This window comes from Sceloporus occidentalis, unplaced genomic scaffold (genome assembly GCF_023333645.1).
Source record: "Sceloporus occidentalis isolate IW3139 unplaced genomic scaffold, rSceOcc1.0.p SCAF_5, whole genome shotgun sequence".
Classification (NCBI taxonomy): Eukaryota; Metazoa; Chordata; class Lepidosauria; order Squamata; family Phrynosomatidae; genus Sceloporus; species Sceloporus occidentalis.
Window position 1 is genome coordinate 134,995,191 of NW_028316985.1, and position 19,611 is coordinate 135,014,801.

Sequence of the window (19,611 nt, forward strand, 5' to 3'; positions counted from 1 at the left end):
TCTTAAATTTAAAGGTGTGCTAAATATGCCAGTCTGAACTGTGATGAGTTGTTGCCATGAACACATGGAACTCTTGCAGATTTTTTTCTCAACTGATACATATAGTATATTTATTTTCATTCTAAACACCGTGCCAATTTATCAAATTATCAGGTGAGAGTTTGACAGAGTCATAGGAAGAAATAGCAAAAATATATCTGCCAATCCACTGTAATTCAGATATATTCTCAGGTGAGAATTTGATATAGAGTTTATATAGCTCTTCTTCAGATACAGAGTTTATATTGCTCTTCTTTGCAATTCTGCACGTACACCATGCTCCACAGTTTTCCTTGCTTCTCTGTCCACAGATTTTCTCCCGTCCTCTTCTTTTGGGGGGTGTAGCCACACTGCAAAATTAAAACAGTTTGTCACCTCTTAACTGCCATGACTCAATGCTATAGAATTCTGCTATATGTTGTTTTTGTCAAATATTTAGCCTTCCCTGTCAAAGATCTCTCGGGTTTTTTTCTTAGAATGTATTTTACTGAACTAAAAAATGGATGAGAGTTCTTTAAATGCTGAATGTCTAATCTCATTGGTGTGGGGCAGTAGTACTCAAACATTTTACCCTTGGGACCATGGTTGCCCCCCCCACATACACACACACAGGGTATATGAATAAAATATTTTGTATTTTCACTTGTACATTCATGTATATTCATATTTTAACATGTTATAAGGAAATAACATTGTTCAAATTGAAAAGTTTTGTTTAAGTAAATTCAATGACTCAACACATGTGTAAATTTTACACATAAAAAGTTTGGAAAGAGGAGGCTGAGGATGGATCAGGGCCTCCAAGTCTCACACACCCCTTGATCAACTCTCATGTGCCCCCTGGGGGTCCCATTCCACCATTTCAGAACCACTGGTGTGTTTTCTTATGTTATTATTGATACATGAACATAAAAATAATACTTCAGAATGTCTTCTAAGCCTTTAGTTGCATATCTCTGGATATTGCTATCATCATAATTATGAGATGCATCCTTTAATTTTGACTAATCACTTTATTGCATGGTTGCATTTAATTGACAACTCTTGTTTAAAAGTAGTTAATCTCAAATGATGTCTGCTGGTATACTTTCTCCAGGAGCATGTAAATGGTTGTGTCAAAGCTGCTTTGCACAGATTGGGTTTGGCAACCTGTTTCTTACTGGTTGCTTGTTTGTGTTTTGTTTTTTGACATCCTGCGAGCCCTAGTGAGCAGCAGCAACTGCCAGTAACAGTTCTAGAACCTCCTCTTGTCCAGACTCAGCAATTCTAGAACTTCCCTGTGAACATCTTCAATGAGCCAGCAAGAATATAATGCAGTGGCTGTCCTGCCTTCCTTGGCTGGGGATGGGGCAGGAGAACAAGGTCATGGAATTGGATTTCACTGTCCCCAAATTGCCATGTCAATGAGATGCATCCTTTAATTTTGACTAATTGTTTTATTGCATGGTTGCATTTAATTGACAACTCATGTTTAAAAGTAGTTAATCTCAAATGATGTCTGCAAATTAAATGCCACTCACATGCAACAAGAGGAAACAGCCATGCTATGCAGTTTTAAGCTATTGATTTCCATGAGTTAGGACTGCAGGCTTCAGGCATGCATACAAATAATCTGTCACTGGAAGAAACTGAAAATGATCATTTCCAATTAGTCAGAGAAAGAAAGACAAGAAAAATCAGAGAGTGAAAATAAATTAGAGTAAAGGAAAACAGTCCTCTTCCTTGCAAGCAGTGTCAAAAGCTTCTAGCCTAGAAATCACATTCCTGATTATTTGTTTGTTTATTTGTTTGATTATGCAATATTTTTATTGATGTTAACAGGATCTCCTTTGTTTCCAGTTTTACTCTAATACAGGTTGAAGAAAAGACAGGTTTTGCTCAGTGAAAATTCAACATTATACAGTTCCATTCCTGAGAACATTTGCAAAAATTAAGTTGCACTGAATTTAAAACAATAACAGAATTTTTGAAAGATCTGGATGTAAGGCCTATTGTTTTGGATATAATTGTATTCAGAATCACAACAGAACAGAACTCATGAAGCCTTTAAAATTAGCTAAAGTTGTATTGTTATCACTGTAAAGACCTTATCAGGAATATACCTTTCCATTTTCAAGAAATGCAAACTTGAACAAGTATGGTCATGATGGGAAACACGTGCCATCATGGCACCCTGGGGATGGAGTTAGTGCCTGTGTCATTGGGACGCTGCACCCTGACTCCATCCACAGGCCGGCCTTTCAGGCCAGTCTGGATAGCCCCTAATGCTTCATCTCATTACTATTTGCTTCAGTTTCTCAGGTCCTGTCTATACCAGCATAGGGTAGCCCGGAGTATCCTGGCCCTAGAGCTACTCCAACCCCCACCCCCACCCCATTTGCAAAGCCCTCCATTCTGATGCTGAGTGGCTGACCACATGCATGTCCTGCTAAAACACCCAGCAAGTCCACCACCATGGCAGGTCACTGCACTTTGAGGTCAGAACAAGCAACTGGCAGCAGTTGTGGATGCACCAGGCAGCAGAGCAGGATACATTTCAAATAGCCACCCATATCAGAATGGAGGGCTCTGGGTTTTCCAGGAGCAAACAGGGACTTTGTTAAATTTGGCATAAGGGGTAAAACCGGTTGGATTTGATGGAAAATAACAACAGCAATAAAGAGCCCAGTGTGATATAATGTGTTGACTGTTGGACTAGGACTCTGGGAGCCCAGGGTTCAAAGCTCAGCCATGGAAACCCATAGATGATGGACAAGTCACACTTTATATTATTAAGCTAAACTATGAACTTTCCCATGTCAAACAACATAGTTGTGTTTTTTGTCAGTATCTAATTATGTACTGGCTGATCATGTATAGCACAGTCAGTCTGTTCCATGATATTAAATGTAAATAAAACAACCATAATGAAATACAGGTCAATTAATTTTCATTTTCATTTTATTTTTGTACAAAAGCCATCACACCATTTACAAACACATATAAGTATTGTGCAATATTTCAGCAACAGCTCCAGATCTTGAGACTTTAGAATTTTCTCTTATTTCTTGAGTGAGAATTTTTATTACTGTGGTCTTTGTTCCACTTCCCAATCATTTGCAATTGTAGTCTTTATTTAAAGTGAACAGAAAGTTTGTTTGTACTGTATATGTGTGCGTGTGTGTGTGTGTGTCTGTCTGTCTGTCTGTCTGTCTATCTATCTTTTTATCTATTGTACATTTTAAAAGTTACATTTTAAAATGAACTACCATATATATTTGTGTAGAAGTCGAAAAATTTTGTAAAAAAAAAAACCTGGTTCAACTTATACACAGGTCAATACAATAATACTCTCTTCCATAGCCTGGCTGTCTCCTGAAGGATGGAGGACATGCTCTGTCCCCTGAGGCCTTGTCCCCAGCCTGGCTGCCCCACGGAGGACAGCCAGGGTATAGAGGAAGATGGAGGGCAAGCTCTGGCCCCCGAAGACTCAGCTCCAGCCTGGCTGCCTCACAGAGGATAGCCAGTGGGGAGAGCAGGAGGGAAGCCACCCACCAAGCCTTGTCCCCAACCTGGCTGCCCTGCAAAGGACATCCAGGAGGATGGAGAGCAAGCACTCACCCCCAAAGCCTCATTCCCAGTCTGACTGTCTTCTGAGAGGACAGTCAGGCTATAGAGGGGAAGGAAGGGCCCTGAGACCCTAAGTTTTACCCTCAACTTATCCACAGAGCATATAAAAATTCTTAATTTTGGTCCCCAAACCTACCCTCAACTTATACATGAGGCCGACTTATAATCAAGTATATAGGATAGTTAGGTTACTATTTACTTTGATCGCCCAACAGGTACATGGTACTCTTACCAGGAGTAAGAATAAGATTGTATGCTACTCTTACCAGGAGTAAGAGTAAGATTGTTTGTTACTAACACCTTGACAGTTCTATCACGTCACTGAAAAAGAGAGGAAAATGCTCTCTGGTCCCTTCCACCTTTGTCATAAACCTGAGTGAACTGAACTGCCTGGTCTCTTCCCCATAGGTAACATATAGCAGATCACACAGCTGCACATGCGCCACCCACAGATGCTTTCAGTAGATATTAAAAAGCAGTCACTCTTCCTTCCCATCTCCCTCCCTAGCAACCCCTTAGGCCCTATCTGCATGGGCCAGACTACTATGGGGGCAGGGTGGAGTATTCTGGCCCCAGTGCTGCTGTTCCCCTGCTACCTGGCACTCCTGTTGTGGTGCCAGATGGCTGTTTGTCTACATGTCCTGTTGTACTGTCTGGTACAGCAGCCATTGCTACACATTGCTCCCTCTGAGGTCAGAACAAGGTGCCCAGTGGATGGCATATCTGGAGCAAAAGATGTGTTTTTAAAATTTGTTATGGGGGGGTATATACACCAGATTTGGTACTGAATGGGCTAGACACCATCTGGACTGTTTAACCTAGAATCAGAGTTTGGGATGTATCCCATGAAAATGCTTGTAACAAGTAGCCAAGCTAGGTCAGTTCTATCTTTTCCTATTCTCCCATGCCCATACTGTGACACTCACACTCTCTGTCTGACTACAATGACAGTCTTTTTCCTTTGGTAGAAAGGAGGATGGCAGAAAAGGCAGGCTAACTTTTAAAAAGCTTTGTAGAAATTTCCAGCTAAACTGAGTGTAGCTCATAATTTCAATATATTTGCTCTTCCCTCTCCCATACACATTCCCATTTTGCTGGCTGCTTTGCTCTTTGTTAGATGCACAGCACCCCAAGAAGAAAGGTCATTTAGATAGCTACTCAAGTGACCTCCTTTGTCATCCCCTCTCTCATTGCTCACAGTGAGTCAGAATGTACCCAGAAACAAAGAAAAGGTAGAATTTACCCTGAAAAGTAGCAAATTGCAACCCTTGCTATTATAAAGACTCAAGAAGGACAAAGAAAGATGGATAAAACCCTGGTATATTTATGGCATGATTGGATGTAAGAACAGGAACAACCACTACAAGGCATACAATGAAGAACTAGACTAGAACAGGCTGACATTTACTAGATCTATTGACTGTGTGGAGGAACCCTTGAACAAGTCATATTCAGCCTCATATAGACCGATAGATATCATTATAAGGACATAAAGAAGTAAGAATATATTATAGAAAGAAATCTAAATGCATGAAACATTAATAATTAAAAGGATCTATCTTTAGGATTTTAAAATTACCTGTAAATAAACCTAAATAGCTGAGTTACACCCACCCCTCCAGAAAGGAGGAACAAAGCAAGATTTCTTGGCAGACATTCGAAGCATCAACCTCAGTATTTACTTGCAATGGAATTATCATGTCATTCTCTAGCTGTGAAGCTAGGGAGAAGCTTCTCATTCTGGTTACAAACCAATATATACAAGTGAGCTCTATTTTAATTCACACTTGACTTTGATGTGACTAACTCTTCAATGCATTGATATTCCCCAGGTTAGTATATTTAAAAGATGTTGGGTTTGAAATTTGAGTTAATCTACAATGATTATGTTTTTTGGGGGGGAAAGCCAACTTTCTTCTTCCCTTCTTCCCCCGTTCAGTGATAAATGTAATATCTGTAACATGTTGAGAATTGTACAGATTTATTTTTAGGTTGCCTCAGAAGTACTTGAAACTATTAACGGTACGAGAGAATGCTGAGTTTTCTGTAACTCTTTGGCTTCAGTGTCTTGTCTGTATTATACACTTGCCCTTGAGCTATGGTGAATATTTATAGTCAAGTGCAAACTTAAACAAAAGAAATGAGGACATTGAAAAGTAATGAAGTTACTTTTGGTCACACACAAAGTGTACACATACACACACACACACACACAGATCTGGCTTATACCAATAGTCCACCTAACTCAGTGAACCCTACTTTGAACCCTACACTACTTTGATATAGTGCTATATTCCGCTGTGATTGTCTTGGCAACATTCTGTTGAATTCTAGGGGTTTTAGTTTAGTAAGCCCAAGATATCGCTTGCTTAGAATTCAAAATGTCAACCCCCAAACTGCAAATCCCAGGATTCCATATGATGCTGACATGGGCAGTTAAAGTGGAAGATGCTTTAATAGCACAATGTTTTCTCTGTTGCCTGCAGTGGTATTTCAGAGTCCCAAAGAGGAGCCTTTCCCAGAACTATGTGAAGAAAGCAGGGATTAAACGGGGAACTATCTATATGTAAAACATGTCTTTTTTTTTAGCATCAACCAAGGATGAGCATGCATTTTCACGAAGAGCCTTAAAATGGAAGGCTTATCTCAAAAAACCTAAACAATAAAATACAATATCCCATTACTCATTTTAAGCTTATAGCCTACTTCATACATAGCGGGAGCAGCACAGTTCTTTCTGTTGCCATTGAGGTAAGGCAAGAACCTCTGGTCCTGATGACTGCAACCTATATTTTGATTCTTTTGCACACTAAGGTTACCTCTCTCAGAAACTGGGCAATGCTGGTATGGAGAATAGCATAGCTTGGAAGTAATACATTATAAGTAATGATGCTACTTGTAAAACATCAAGGTGGGGAAACAGTTTCCTTTAAAAGAATTAACATGGCAATGTTGTTAATCTTTTTGTAGTGTAACAAGCACTGTCCAACATTTCACAGACAAAAATTAAAACATGTATGGCTGAGCAACCTCATAGAGTGGTCAAGATGGCAAAGTTATTAATGAGGAAGTATATAAAGAAGGGAGGGAGAAGAGAAAAGGAAAAGAAAGTAGCAGCATCTTTAAGACTAAGGACCTATACAGGCCGACCCGAAAGGCCAGCCTGTGGGTAGTGTCAGGGTGCAACGTCCTGATGGTGCACACACTGACTCTACCCCCAGGATGCCATGATGGCACACAGCATCATGGCATGCCTCCAGTGCTGCATCCAGATGATGCAGCGCTGAAGGGTTGCCATACAAGCATGCTGCTGCGGATATGGCTATAGCTATGGTCGGTTTTTGTGGCTCCATCTTGAACCCTCCAAAGGCTGGGTTGGGTCCACGGCGTGAGGTTGCCATAGCCTTCGGACCAGGAAAACCTCAGGTTATAAAGTGTATTTATACTGTTGTGGGAGTGGGACAGAAAGTAATAGGATTCAAAAGATGCAAATCATGTCCTAATTTTTTTTCTGTTTTTTAAGCAAATGAACAACTCAATTTATTTAACTCTTCAGTGTCCCACAAGGCTGGAGAGACATCTTTGGGGTTCCTATATGTGTGAATTCTCGCAAATAGGCACGGCCGTTGCCAGCCATCTTAGTTCTTGTTGTTTTCTGCGTCTGTGTAGGCCTTGGGGAGTCTCCCATTCCTGTTTAGCATTGTTTGTGGCTGGGTCCTTCCTGTCTCTCTGGAATAGGCTTTTTGGATTGGTTCCCATGAAGGACAATGGTGGGCCTGAGTCTTGTGCTGGGTTGTGTCTCGGTTCTGTTGGCATTGAGACAGCTGGACAACTACAACTGAAGTGGAGTCTCTGCACCGCCCTTGGGTCACCGGTTCAATGTCTAGATCAAGTGCCTCTTCCATCTTCGGGTCTCCAGTAGGATGTGGTGATCTACCCAAGGTTTGGGCATCAGCTGGTAATGGAGATCTGGCCTGTCCATTGTTCCTCATGAGAGACAGAGCCGCAACAGATACAGTTGCAAATGCCATCACAGAGACCATGGCTATCCGTGAGATGTATATCGCTACCATGTTCTTGCCTGCCTTCGTCGCTTGCCTCTGTCTCCTGCCTTCCTCTAAGCCCTTGGGAGGACTAGACATTAGGTGGACAAAAAATAGCAGGACTCTCAGGGCGCATGTCCAGGACAGTAAAAAGAGCCAGCCTTCCATGGCGTGGCTCCAGACATCAAATGCCCGCATTGGTATCATGTCAAAGGGTTCAAAGGGATGGGTATGGTGATAACATGTCTTTCTGATCGTTTCTGTGGTCACTCAGTGTTGATATGTGAAAGCCATCTGCCTATCAAAAGTCAGGTTTTTGGGTTCAAAACTCTTTCTGAGAAGATTCCTTTTGTTGTATGTGCAGAAATGATGACTCTTATATTAATAAATATAGTGCACCCTAAAGCCATTGTCTTTCTTTATATCTATGCTAACATAGAATTTGTAAGTACAATTCAGTTCATCAGTTTCTCATTCTAGTCTTCCTTTGCAATTTCCTTGTTCAAGGACTGAGACCTGTAAACCCCTTAATGTATGTCCAGATAGGTTGAAATGTTGTAGAACTGGTTTCGGGAAATTGCCATTTCTAATGTCAGATTTTTGTTTCTTTATCCTCTTGCATAGAGACTGTCCTGTTTGTCCAATGTGTAGAGGGGAAGACCAGACAAAGTAGGAGAGGCTTCAGCACATTTTAAGTGCAGCTCATCTGGAATGACAGAGAATTGAATGGGACTGATCCTGCCAAATCAGGACAGATGAAGTGTATGAACAAACACATTTAGAGAGTCGTCTTGACTTGAGTAGGAAACAGAATTTGTATGCTAGACCAACTAAGACATTTAGATAGAAATTTTCAACAGTTTTTCAGCATCTCTGATTAAATGTCATTTAGCTGTCAGCGCTGAATGGCAGTATTTGAAATTACTAGACCTTTGGGTGTCCATTCATGGGCCCTCAAGCTGTGAACAATTCGGCATCTTGTACACTATTAAAGGAAATAATTACATCTTTAGAGAAATCCAATCCCACAACTAGCATGCATAAATGGAGATTGTAAATCTGAATTTTGGGAGTGAAACAAGGAACTAGAGTGGTCTATACAACATAATTAATAGGAAGATGCCATACAGATACAGTATGTATATCTCAAGAGATAAAACTGAGATTGGTTTGGCAAAAAATGGATGAACTTTGGGAATCACAGCTTTCTTTTAAAGGAAAAAAACCTAGCTAGAAGTTGGTGGCAGAATATGGGCATTGCCTCCCTAAGACTTGTGATGTAACTATGCTCTGTTTAGGGGGGAAAGTTGGGCCATTCTCTTGCCCCTTACCACCAAAGTGAGGATACACGAAAGGGCCTTCTTGATGATTGCTCTCAGGTTATGGAACTCCCTTCCAACATAAACGAAGTATGGCTCCTTTCCTGTTGTCCATCCTCTCTCAGGTCAATCCTTTTAAAAAAATGAAGCTGGTCTTTTAGCAAGGGACTTTAATGGGGTGCTTTTAAATTGTTTTAAATTCAGATTTTTTTTTAAATATTATAATTCATTTAATTGTATTTTAACATTATAGCTTACTGTGCCCTTGGTGTCATATGTATTTTAATTACATTGTGAGCCATATTGGTTCCCAGCATTGGAAGAAAATCAAAATATAAACCAAATCAGTATATGAGCTATGATTCATATTAATTTCATCTTTGCGAAATCTCTGATATTCATAGATGTTCACATGCTGTTAAATCACAGTGGAGTTTAACAGAGAAACAGGATAATTAGGCTCTGTGCGTCCTTACAGTGACAAAGACACTAATACTTCAAGGTTGGGAAGACAAACACTCACCATCTGCCATTCAGTGATCTAAAGTCCTCACTGTTCTATTTGCATTTGAACTTTTATCAAGTAGTCATCATTTAGTCATCTTTTCCATTTGGACACCTTTTCAGCCATATGGTCTGCTGACAACTAATTTATATGCTTAATACACTATTGTTTGGGTCCTTTTGGCACTCTTGTAAAGTTGCTTCATCTTGAGTGTGTGTTCAATTTTTTTTTTTAAATGATTGAGGTTATATTTGGTTTTATTCTAAACTGATCCATTCAAGCCCTCATTAGAAGCTCCTATGGATTTAATCAGTCATAGCCACACATACATTTAAAAAACTGTCATTCACCCATCAGCTTGTGTACAATGTGTAGTTCTAGTTTTTCACACAAAACAAGATATAATGAGGCAAGAACACTGTCTAAGACTGATGTTCCATTCAATTCAGTTTGATCTGAATTGTGGCCATATAATTCAATGTGAATGAATGGTAAGGGCAGTAATAAAATGTGAGCTTCCCATTTCCCCCTCTTTTTGCTACCATTTCTTCTGATTTCAGCTTAGGTAGGGGTCAGAATCTAAACTGATGTCACATTATGTCACAGTGGCTTAGCGATATCACAGACCTGAAGCATTTGTTCTAGGCAAACCAGTGGCATGCTTCACTGATAAAATTTAGAGTGCTACTTCTGTTATGTCACAAAGAAATGTTGAGCAACCAATCTCACATATTTCAAAAAAGTAAAAAAAATAAAAATAAAATAAAAATAAAATGTGAAAGTCCAGAAATCAAGAGACACCCCCTGCCTTTCATATCAAGTGTTAAATCTATTTGTCCACACTGAACTGCCGCTTCTGGACAAAAAATAACTAAGCCACCAAGTTTAGCCTTGAAAACAATGGAGATAATACGATTTTAAAGTAATATATGAAAAACTGGTGTGGAAACTTGTTTGGTAGGTTCTATGAAAAATCACAATGACTTCATCCTAAAAGATTACCAAGGAAGTGCTATGTCCCACCACCACCACCCCTCAAAGAAAATGAAAACAGGTAGACAGGAAAGAAATTGCAGCTGCAGGTTTATTGAAAGACTGCTCCTCTTTGGAGGCCTTCAGCATCTTGGAACGTCAGTCCATCTTTCTTTTCTGGAACAGTTGTTCACTCACATGACAGAAAATCGTATTGCTGCCATCTGACATTTCCAAAGCTGCTGCACATTGGAAAGGGAGTCTGACGGAGGCTATTTCACCTTCCTGTAGTAGTACACGGTATGAGCTATGGATACTGTGGAAACAAAAGCAGAAAATTTTATAAGTTTTTTTTCTTACCCATGATGAGACTCTTAATCTATTTACCGTATATACTCGACTATAAGTCAACCTCATGTATAAGTCAAGGGCAAGTTTTGGGAGCAAAATTATGGATTTTGATATGACCCTTGGATAAGTCAAGGGTAAAACTTAGTGACATGCAACAAAGGAGCTAAATGATGAAGCAAAGGAAAACAATGCCAAAGAACCTACAAAATTATTGCAGGCATAACTCTTTGGGCTCACACTAAAGGCTGGATGGAATAGAGAGTAGAGGGAGGCCAATGTTTCCAGGACAGATTGCACTCTTGCCTTTCACCAAGGGATGGTTCCCTTTTTAATAAGAGTTAAAGTATAGTATTTACATTGACCCATGGATAAGTCGACCTAGGTTTTTGGGTTCAATGTTTTGACTAAAATTTCTAGACTTATGCATGAGTATATACAGTAGGTGACTTGTAAATGAAATAAGGAATCCCCTATACATTCAGAGAGGCATTGGTCACATCAAGAGTGCAGTTTATTTTCTTACATTCTAATTTGTTTTTTCTAATCACAACTAGAATAGACCCACTAAATCAAAGAAACATATCAGTATTAACTTACCAAGTTTCCCTGATTCAGTGTGTCTACTTTAGTTGGAACTAACAGTAGATTTTAGGCCAAAGTATAATTCTTAATTATTTGTTCAAAATCTATGAGGATGGAGTCTTTACCTCTCCTGCCTTTTCCCTTTCTTCCTCTCTTCTGAACTCCAGAACCCCTTCTTCTTTTTCGGCTAGTGCGATATGGAGGCCTGCATGGACATCGTGCCATTTTCCTGGGGGCTTTGGTTATGCTAAGTCTAGCAGAGGATCAAGAGGAGCATGTCTTTTGGTGCAGCCACTGCAATTGCGCCTTCCTTCTACGATGGTATTGGAGTTTCTGAAATGATGCCACTTGGTGCACCTCTATTTAAAGGGTTGGGCAGTTATGAGCTCACACAGTTGGTATGGCAACCTCTATGGCTTAGCAAATGAGCATATAGGGGACAGGCTATAGTCTGACAATCAAACTACCTTACTTTAATGAAATACTAGATAACCATGGTGAGCTTGCATTGTACATTGGCATTAAAGAAAAAATGAAAATGGAATGGAACTTACTAGAAAACAAAAGGAATAAGCATCAAGTAGAGTTGCATTAAAGTGATATGAGCCACAATTGGAGGGGGGGAAACTCACATCAATTTTAAATGTTATATTGACACACAAATAATCACAAATAAGCATTCCACTTCATTCTGTTTTAATCAATACATTAATTAGTAGCTTCCTAGTTAGATAAGTTTTCCAATCCCAGCCTCCCCTCCCATATATAAATGGACCCCTAATCTTCAGCAGTATCAGAAAGATTAGCTGGCTATTAAAGAAGCCCTTTGCCTGGCTTCCTTGAGAAGTAAGCTGTCTGAGAAATAACGTGTCACATTTGGTGGAGGGATAGACAGCCAGACCCACTACTAAGACTGATGAAAGAGGATGGCAACAAGCAGCAGCCCATGGTCTAAGCAAGATAACACCCTGGGGGAATATGATCCCACCCCATACACATACTTTAGACTGCAGGGCATTAGTGATAGCAACACCATCAAACTCTTTCCTGTGAGGATTATCATTGATTCAAACTGAAAAATGAGCTGCACAGTAGCAGGACCTTTAGCCATCTGATCCACTTTTAAATGTGGTGTTGATTGGGATGGGAGGGACACAGGAGCTTCCAGAGAAGGGATTGAATTGCTAGTGCACATCCCTCCTCAATTTTTGGTAGAGCCATCATCACCCACCTCTCTCAGCACTGCCTTTGTGCTTGTGGAGTGACCTAAGGTTGTGTGGTTTTTTAAAAAATAAATACAATAAAGGTTTGATGCACTGGTTTTGCAACTACTTGAAATCAGTGAGGCAACTAGTTGCAAAACCAATGAATTGAATCTTCTATCAATTTATCTTAAATATATATGCATATATATAGTTCCCAAGCTGGGCCGCTGCTTATGTCACTGATGACACACAGATGATTGACATGCATTTTGAAGTGGCACAAACTAGTAATTGCCAAAAAAAGAGAAGCAATTACAAGGGGATAATGAAAAGATCTGCTTTCATAGTGGGAATGATGGGCCTTTTGGAATCAATTTACAAATATGGAGCAAAGGCAAATCCCAAACCAGTTTAAATGTAAGTGGGAACGAGCCCCAAGACTCCTGTAAGTCTGCTAACTATAGGAGCAGTATCAGCAAAAATGTAAAATGCCAGTTTTGGCATAATTGTGAGATAAATAATGTTCTCTAAACAAAACAGGGGATTGGACTGGATGGCCCTTGCGGTCTCTTCTAACTCTAGGGGGATTATCACAAGGGAGGCTTACTGTGGTTAAATTACCAGTAAAATGCTCCAGAGGTGTGTAGGTGTGTTAGCTGGTCGTGCTTCTGAAGCATCACTAAAGAGTCCCCTCTCCTCTCACATCATCAGAGCATTCACAGAGCAGCCATTTCTTCAATAACGGGAACTTCTGTTATGAACAAATGGCTGCTTTGTGAACGCTTTATTAATGGGAGAGGCGAGGGGATACTTTAGTGACATTTCAGAAGCATGACTGGCTACCACACCCTCACGCTTCTGGAGCATTTTGCCAGCGTTTTAACCACAGTAAGCCTCCGTGTGATAATCCCCTATGATTCTATGATTCTATTTCATTTCAGTTGCCCAGCTTTAAAATAGCTACCAGGCAAAATGCATTCCAAAGGGAGAAAAACAAATTCTTTTTACCTATTTCATAAAGCCATCATTTAGAAAAAATTGAGGGTTTTCTGTTTGCCTCTTGAACTCTAAAAGTAACATCAGGACATGAGGAGATATGTTGTCAGTTAAATGCCCCTTAAGTATATATTCACAGAGTAAGTATATCACACACGTACTTAGAGAGAGAGAGAGAGAGAGCCAATGGTGGTGATTGTAATGCATCAACGTCAGAGGAATCTTTACCTCCTAGGTCCTCCCAAGATCTGACTAGGGCTGAAGGAAAAAACCAAGTATTTCTCTCCCCCCCTCCCCCCACTTTCTAGTCAAGATGCCAGCCACAGATTCCAGCAAAACATCAGGAATAAACTCTTCTACAACATGGCCACATAGCCCGAAAAACCACAAAAAACTATGCCAGGGACTCCCAGGGGATCCTACACAGGTGTCAGTGCTGCACTGACAGCAGAGTGAAACTTCCATTACATCCTATAGCCCATCTGAGATCCACTAATGGGTTGTATGACTGCACCCTTAATTATGATATATCTTGATCACTTCACATCTGGTGTAGTGCAATTTATTTAGTGTGGGGCCTTTGAAGAAAATTCCAGAAACTTCACCTGGCCATCTGATTACTGACCTGAAATGATTAAAATTTGGGGAAATTGTGGGTAAAAACACCACCAGCTATGTATACATAGCTGTTCTAGTTCTGTGTGGATTAACAAAGCCTATCTCTGTCCTTAGTAGATGAGGGTTAAGATAATTAATGGAACTCCTGTTCTGTGTTTTACCATTGCTTGAAGCATGTTTGTTTGGGAATGGAAAACTGGTATTCTCTGCTGGTATGCCTAGCTTCTGAAATTCTCTGTACTGAGAGACTCACCTTTCTCCCTTTCTGATGGCTTTCTATTAGGGTGTTAAGACATTTCTTTTTGAAAAGGCTTTTAGGTTACAGTTGTGACATTCTTGATATTGGATTCCCATGTGGTTGCTTTTTTTTTTCTTTTTTTTTTTTTACTTCCAGTGGTCTATTTTAATTTATTTTTAACTCTGGCTTGGAATTAATTGCTGTTCTTTGTTTTGTGTATTATTGCTCTTTTCTTATTTTACTGATTTTTAACTGTTGTCAGTTGCCTTGCATATTTTCTGGGAAGGCAGTTTAATGTATTTTCAGTATAAATGTAGGGATAACTTCCTTGCCATATAGCCCTCCCCCCCATATCATATGACATCACAGAATAATTTATTGTGGCCATGCTTTGCCATAGACTTCAGCCTCCTTGTAAATAGACAAGGCCCACCACCTGCAATCATAGGCTCCCATAAGACAGGTGATGCTCCCACTGCTAAGAGCTTGAAAGCAGAAAAGACCTTCACATGGCAAGATTCGCCTGAAGAATAAACTGGAGCCCGACCCACTAACGTCACAGGCAGCGAGGGAAACACAGCAAAGCAGGTGGGCATGGAAGGAGGAAGAGAAGATGATACCATGGGAGAAAGAAAGGTAATTAAGGCATTCAATCCGCCATGTATTGACCTACTGAGCTCAGTAAGAATTACAACAAGCTTATAGTATAAAACTAATTGTAGTGTTTATGTTCTTTCCAGGTCGTAAGTCACATGGCCACAAAAGAGGGAAGAAAAGACATTACTAAACTCTTCCCTTTTTATGTTGTCCTGTGCACCGGATTCTGAATGTCATTGTGATAAAATAAGCTTTTGCCTAGCCAAAGAAACAACAAATGAAACAACTTTTCATAATAACACCCAGGATAACTTCATGGGATTCAAGGAGCCTGCAACAATGTGAACAAAGTCACCTGTCAATAAAATGCTGAAATTTCATGTTCGTGCTTTCTCAGATTTGATTTCCTAAATTCTAAGTTACAAGAGGGTTGGTTGATAAATCCCTAAGCTGCAGTAAGTGACCTTTTGCAATTCATGGACAACCATTTGTAGTTCACCAAAAAGAACCTGGAGAGGATCAAGTAAAGGATACCAGTACACCACCTCTAGGTGTCCAAACACTTGGCCTCTGAAACCTTCAGACTTTACATTGGTCCCATACTGGCCTCACATCTCATTCAACACATTCCATGAAAAAGGACCATATTTTAAGTGTTATACTGTTACTGCAAATAAAAAAATAATCTAATGAAAGAATTGAAAAAGTGGATAAACATATTCAGAACAGTGGGACGGATTTGACTGATGCTGGAAGAATTGAATTAGCCAACTATCCTTTACAGAAGTCTCTGGAAAAATGGCTTTAAAAAGGAGAGAGACTGGCATACATAGTTTGATTTGACTAGATTTGAAGCTTATCAGTTATATATAGAATTACATGAGTACTGGGAGCATTTGTTCAGATAGAGACTTTGGGTTGATTCATGATATAATTTTTGTTTTCTAATGTGTTCTTATGGGTATCTTTTCATGAGTGCTTTTTTTATAATGTTGGGAATAACCAAAGTGGCAGCCACAATTATGAAAATAAAGAGGAAACCATTAACATAAAAAAGAGTAATCAGCTATAGATGTTTTTCATTATGATCCCCACTAGCATATATTTCAAAAGCTGGGTGACAATTGTTTTGGATGTTATTATTGGTGTATCATGACAACAAACAGAGTCCATATGGTGTAGTGATCTGAGTGCTGGATGAGGAGACTGGGAGACCAGGATGTGAATTCCCCACTCAGCTATGGAAACCAGCAGATTAACCTTAGGCATGCAACACTCTCTCAGCTTTAGAGGAAGACAATGGTAAACCTCCTTTGAATAAACCTTGTGAAGAAAATCCCATGATAGGTTTTCAGAAATGACTTGAAGGCAAATAACATTCACCAAGGCAAACGTGTGAAGCACATTATAATACAGCAAGGTTTCTACCTGGAGAAATACATAACATATTATATTACATTATATGGTATAAATCCTAATACACATATATTTAATTAGTGTTTAAAAAAGTCAAAGAACAGATTAATCTTTTAAAAAGAAACTTCTTGAAATTTTCTATATTAAACTTTCCAGGGCATGAGATTTTCTTTTTATTAGATACTAATTGACTTAGGGCTTTCATTAACAACAACATGACTACAAAGGCATTTCAAGAAATACCTCCAAATACCTCTCTGTACATTTGATTCATTCCTGTGATCATTGGAGGTGATTTTAATGCCAGGATTGGTATAGCTTCCCCCAATGACACAATTTTTGGATTATGTATAGAAAATGTACCAGAACTTTCCCATAGGGCAGTTTTAGATAAGACATTAATGCCTCCGGGAAATACTTATGTGAGTTAGTAATTAAATACAACCTCCAACTTTATAATGCCCATGGTCTTGAAGATCCAAAAAGGATATCATATGTTTATTTCTCCCAATGGGCATGCCAGCAATGTTGATTACTTTATGGCTACTAGTCATATCCCAATACTTCATGACTCATTTATAATTACCCCTCGAGCAGAGAGTGATCATCATCCCTTACAGTTGCTTATGTCAATACCCGGTCCTCTGACCATTTCTGGTAATGTTGATGGTTCTAACTACTTAATCCTTGGTGGTAAATGACTAAGGTGGAATGAACAGCTCCAAGATAGAATTACTAACACTTTGGAATCATCTGATTTTGTTAAATTAAGAGAGGATGTATTGTATGAACCTTATAATGTTATTGGGTAATACGAAATTCTTTTGTCCCATTTAAAACCAATTCTTACATCATCTTGTAATTCTAAAACATTCAGGTTTAAGTCTCATACTTGGTTTGATGAGGACTGTTGTAAGACCAAGAAAACATTAGTGAAAGAACCGAGGGCCCGAAAAGTAAAGGCTGCCAAGGGAGATATGGAACCACAATTATATATAGCATGGCTGAGGAGTGATTATAAAACTTTACTTAATGAAAAAAGACACAATTACTACATATCTCAATGGAAAGAATTAAGTCAGGCCGCTATACGAAAAGATTCACAAAAATTCTGGCATATTATTGCATGAGCGACCAGAATGATAGATTTTTCTTTGGAAGAAGTAATCCAAGTAATGTATGGGAGGAATATTTTGCAAATATATATAGCTGCAAACTAATTTCACATTTTCGCTCACATCCTCCCCAATTTACTGCCTTTCCAGAATGGCCAGAGGTTACTCCTGATCAGGTTAAAAAAAATTATGGCCAAACAATTGATTAATAAAGCTTCTGGGGAGGGTTTGATCCCCATGGAACTATTCAATGCAATACCAGATTACTGGGCTCCTATTTTGGCCAAGTTGTTTACACATATAAACAAATCAGGATGTGTCCTTGAGGGATGAAGATTAAGTATCATTGCCCCCATACACAAAAAGGGAGATTAAAAGGATCCTGCCAATTACAGGCCAATTAGTTTCTTGAATATCTCTTCCAAATTGTATACGCGTATCCTATTGGAACACTTAGAGGACTGATCTGAGAGACATGGTTTAATATCTGGGGAGGGGGGGGGGGATTAACTCCTGTGAAGAACAACTTAAAATGGGAAACGGCTGCCCTGAAAAATTGAATACTTTTCTCTCAGGAAAAGATATTTTTCCACAATATCCACCCACTGTGTAGACCATTGATCCTGTATAGTGATTCAGATGAAATTAAGCTCCTTGCATATTTGCACTGCAAAGGTCAGAAGAAAAAGTATAGTATGCCTGATTCCTAACATTAGAACCCTTGGGACGTGGTATTACAAAAACTTGACATATAGGCTTCAGTTTAATTGCTAACTGAAAAAATGTGCAGCCACAGAAAGCCTGGTGGAAAAAATCTTAGTAATGTTATACTGTCTCTGTGTGCTTTATTCCCTTTTTACAGAAATTCCTATCTGTGGCCTACTAGCAAATACACCACTAACATGTCCAACTTGTTCCTTCCTGCACACACACCTGCACAATGCTATTTCCCCTTCTTCTATCTCCTACAGCTGCAAAAGTAAGTCTGCCTTTGTTGGGTGTGTGAGACAGGAGACTGTAACAGGAGGATGAATCCAGAGAAGGCACTGGTTTTGCCCTCCCTAAAAAAATTATTTCCTATAGTAAAAACTTATGTCCCCACAGCACCCAATGTCTAGTACAGACAACACTTTCAGATCATGGCCCTGAGAGTAGTAGGGCAGGAGTGGATTTGCTATCACTACACCCATCAAAGTTGTGGGCAGTGTTCAAGATGGAAGCCAGAGCAATCAACTGCTGGAAACCGCTGATTAATTATCTGTCTATGATATCTGCTTATTCTTCTTGACATCTTGTTAGTTCTTGATACAATTGACAATTAAAGTAAAGTAAAGTAATTAAAGTAATTGGGCCATTTGATGTAGATGAGAACGGGGAAAAAATCTCCTGATAGATTAGTCCCAACGTTTGGAACAGGGAGGGATGCAGAGAGGGAGAGAGAGTGTGTGTCTGCCCATAGGGGACAGTGCTCATCTCCATTACTAAGCCAAAGAGACAGCGTTGTCAGAGACTACTCTGTAATCATGTAGCCAGCATGCTTACCTTCGCACTGGAGTGGTACCTATTTATCTACTTGCATTTGCATGCTGTTGAACTGCTAGGTTGGTAGAAGCTGGGACTAGGGATGAGAGCTCACCCCATCATGCAACACCCAGGTCTCGAACTGCCAACCTGCTGATCTTGCAAGAGTCAGCATCTTAACTACTTGAGCCACTGCATCCATGGATAAACATGAAGATATCATAGATATCAGAAAGACAGGCAGGCAGGCAGGCATAGATATGGAGTTTCCTGTGATTGAAACATGCTCTCCCACCTTCCCTTTCTCTCTTTGCATATGTGCATATACATCCACAAGGAATTCCAGGCCAGTCTTGGCAACATTTCTGAAAGATTAAAACAAAACAAAACAAAACAAAAAAAACCTCTTCAGCCAACTACTGAACTAATGCTTGGCTAACTTGAGTACCAGTTTGGTGAAGTGGTTAGACTGGAGAGACCCTTAT

At 39.6% G+C, this 19,611-nt stretch overlaps 1 protein-coding gene across 5 annotated transcripts in view; it reads right to left on the reverse strand.

The window, feature by feature from the left end:
• Positions 1-209: 209 nt before the first annotated feature.
• Positions 210-19,611, reverse strand: part of LOC149312857 (uncharacterized) — a 134,656-nt gene continuing 115,254 nt past the window's right edge. For 3 of the 5 annotated variants that reach the window (XR_016281317.1, XM_089525554.1, XM_089525550.1), the window contains one exon: positions 210-389. Coding sequence is in view for 3 of the 5 variants with exons in the window: in XM_089525554.1 (XP_089381680.1) it covers positions 280-389 (110 nt within the window). In the remaining 2 variants the exon portion in view is untranslated. Of the gene's footprint in view, positions 390-10,639; positions 10,804-19,611 lie in introns of those variants that run through there. The other 2 variants (XR_016281316.1, XM_089525556.1) reach the window with 1 other exon arrangement.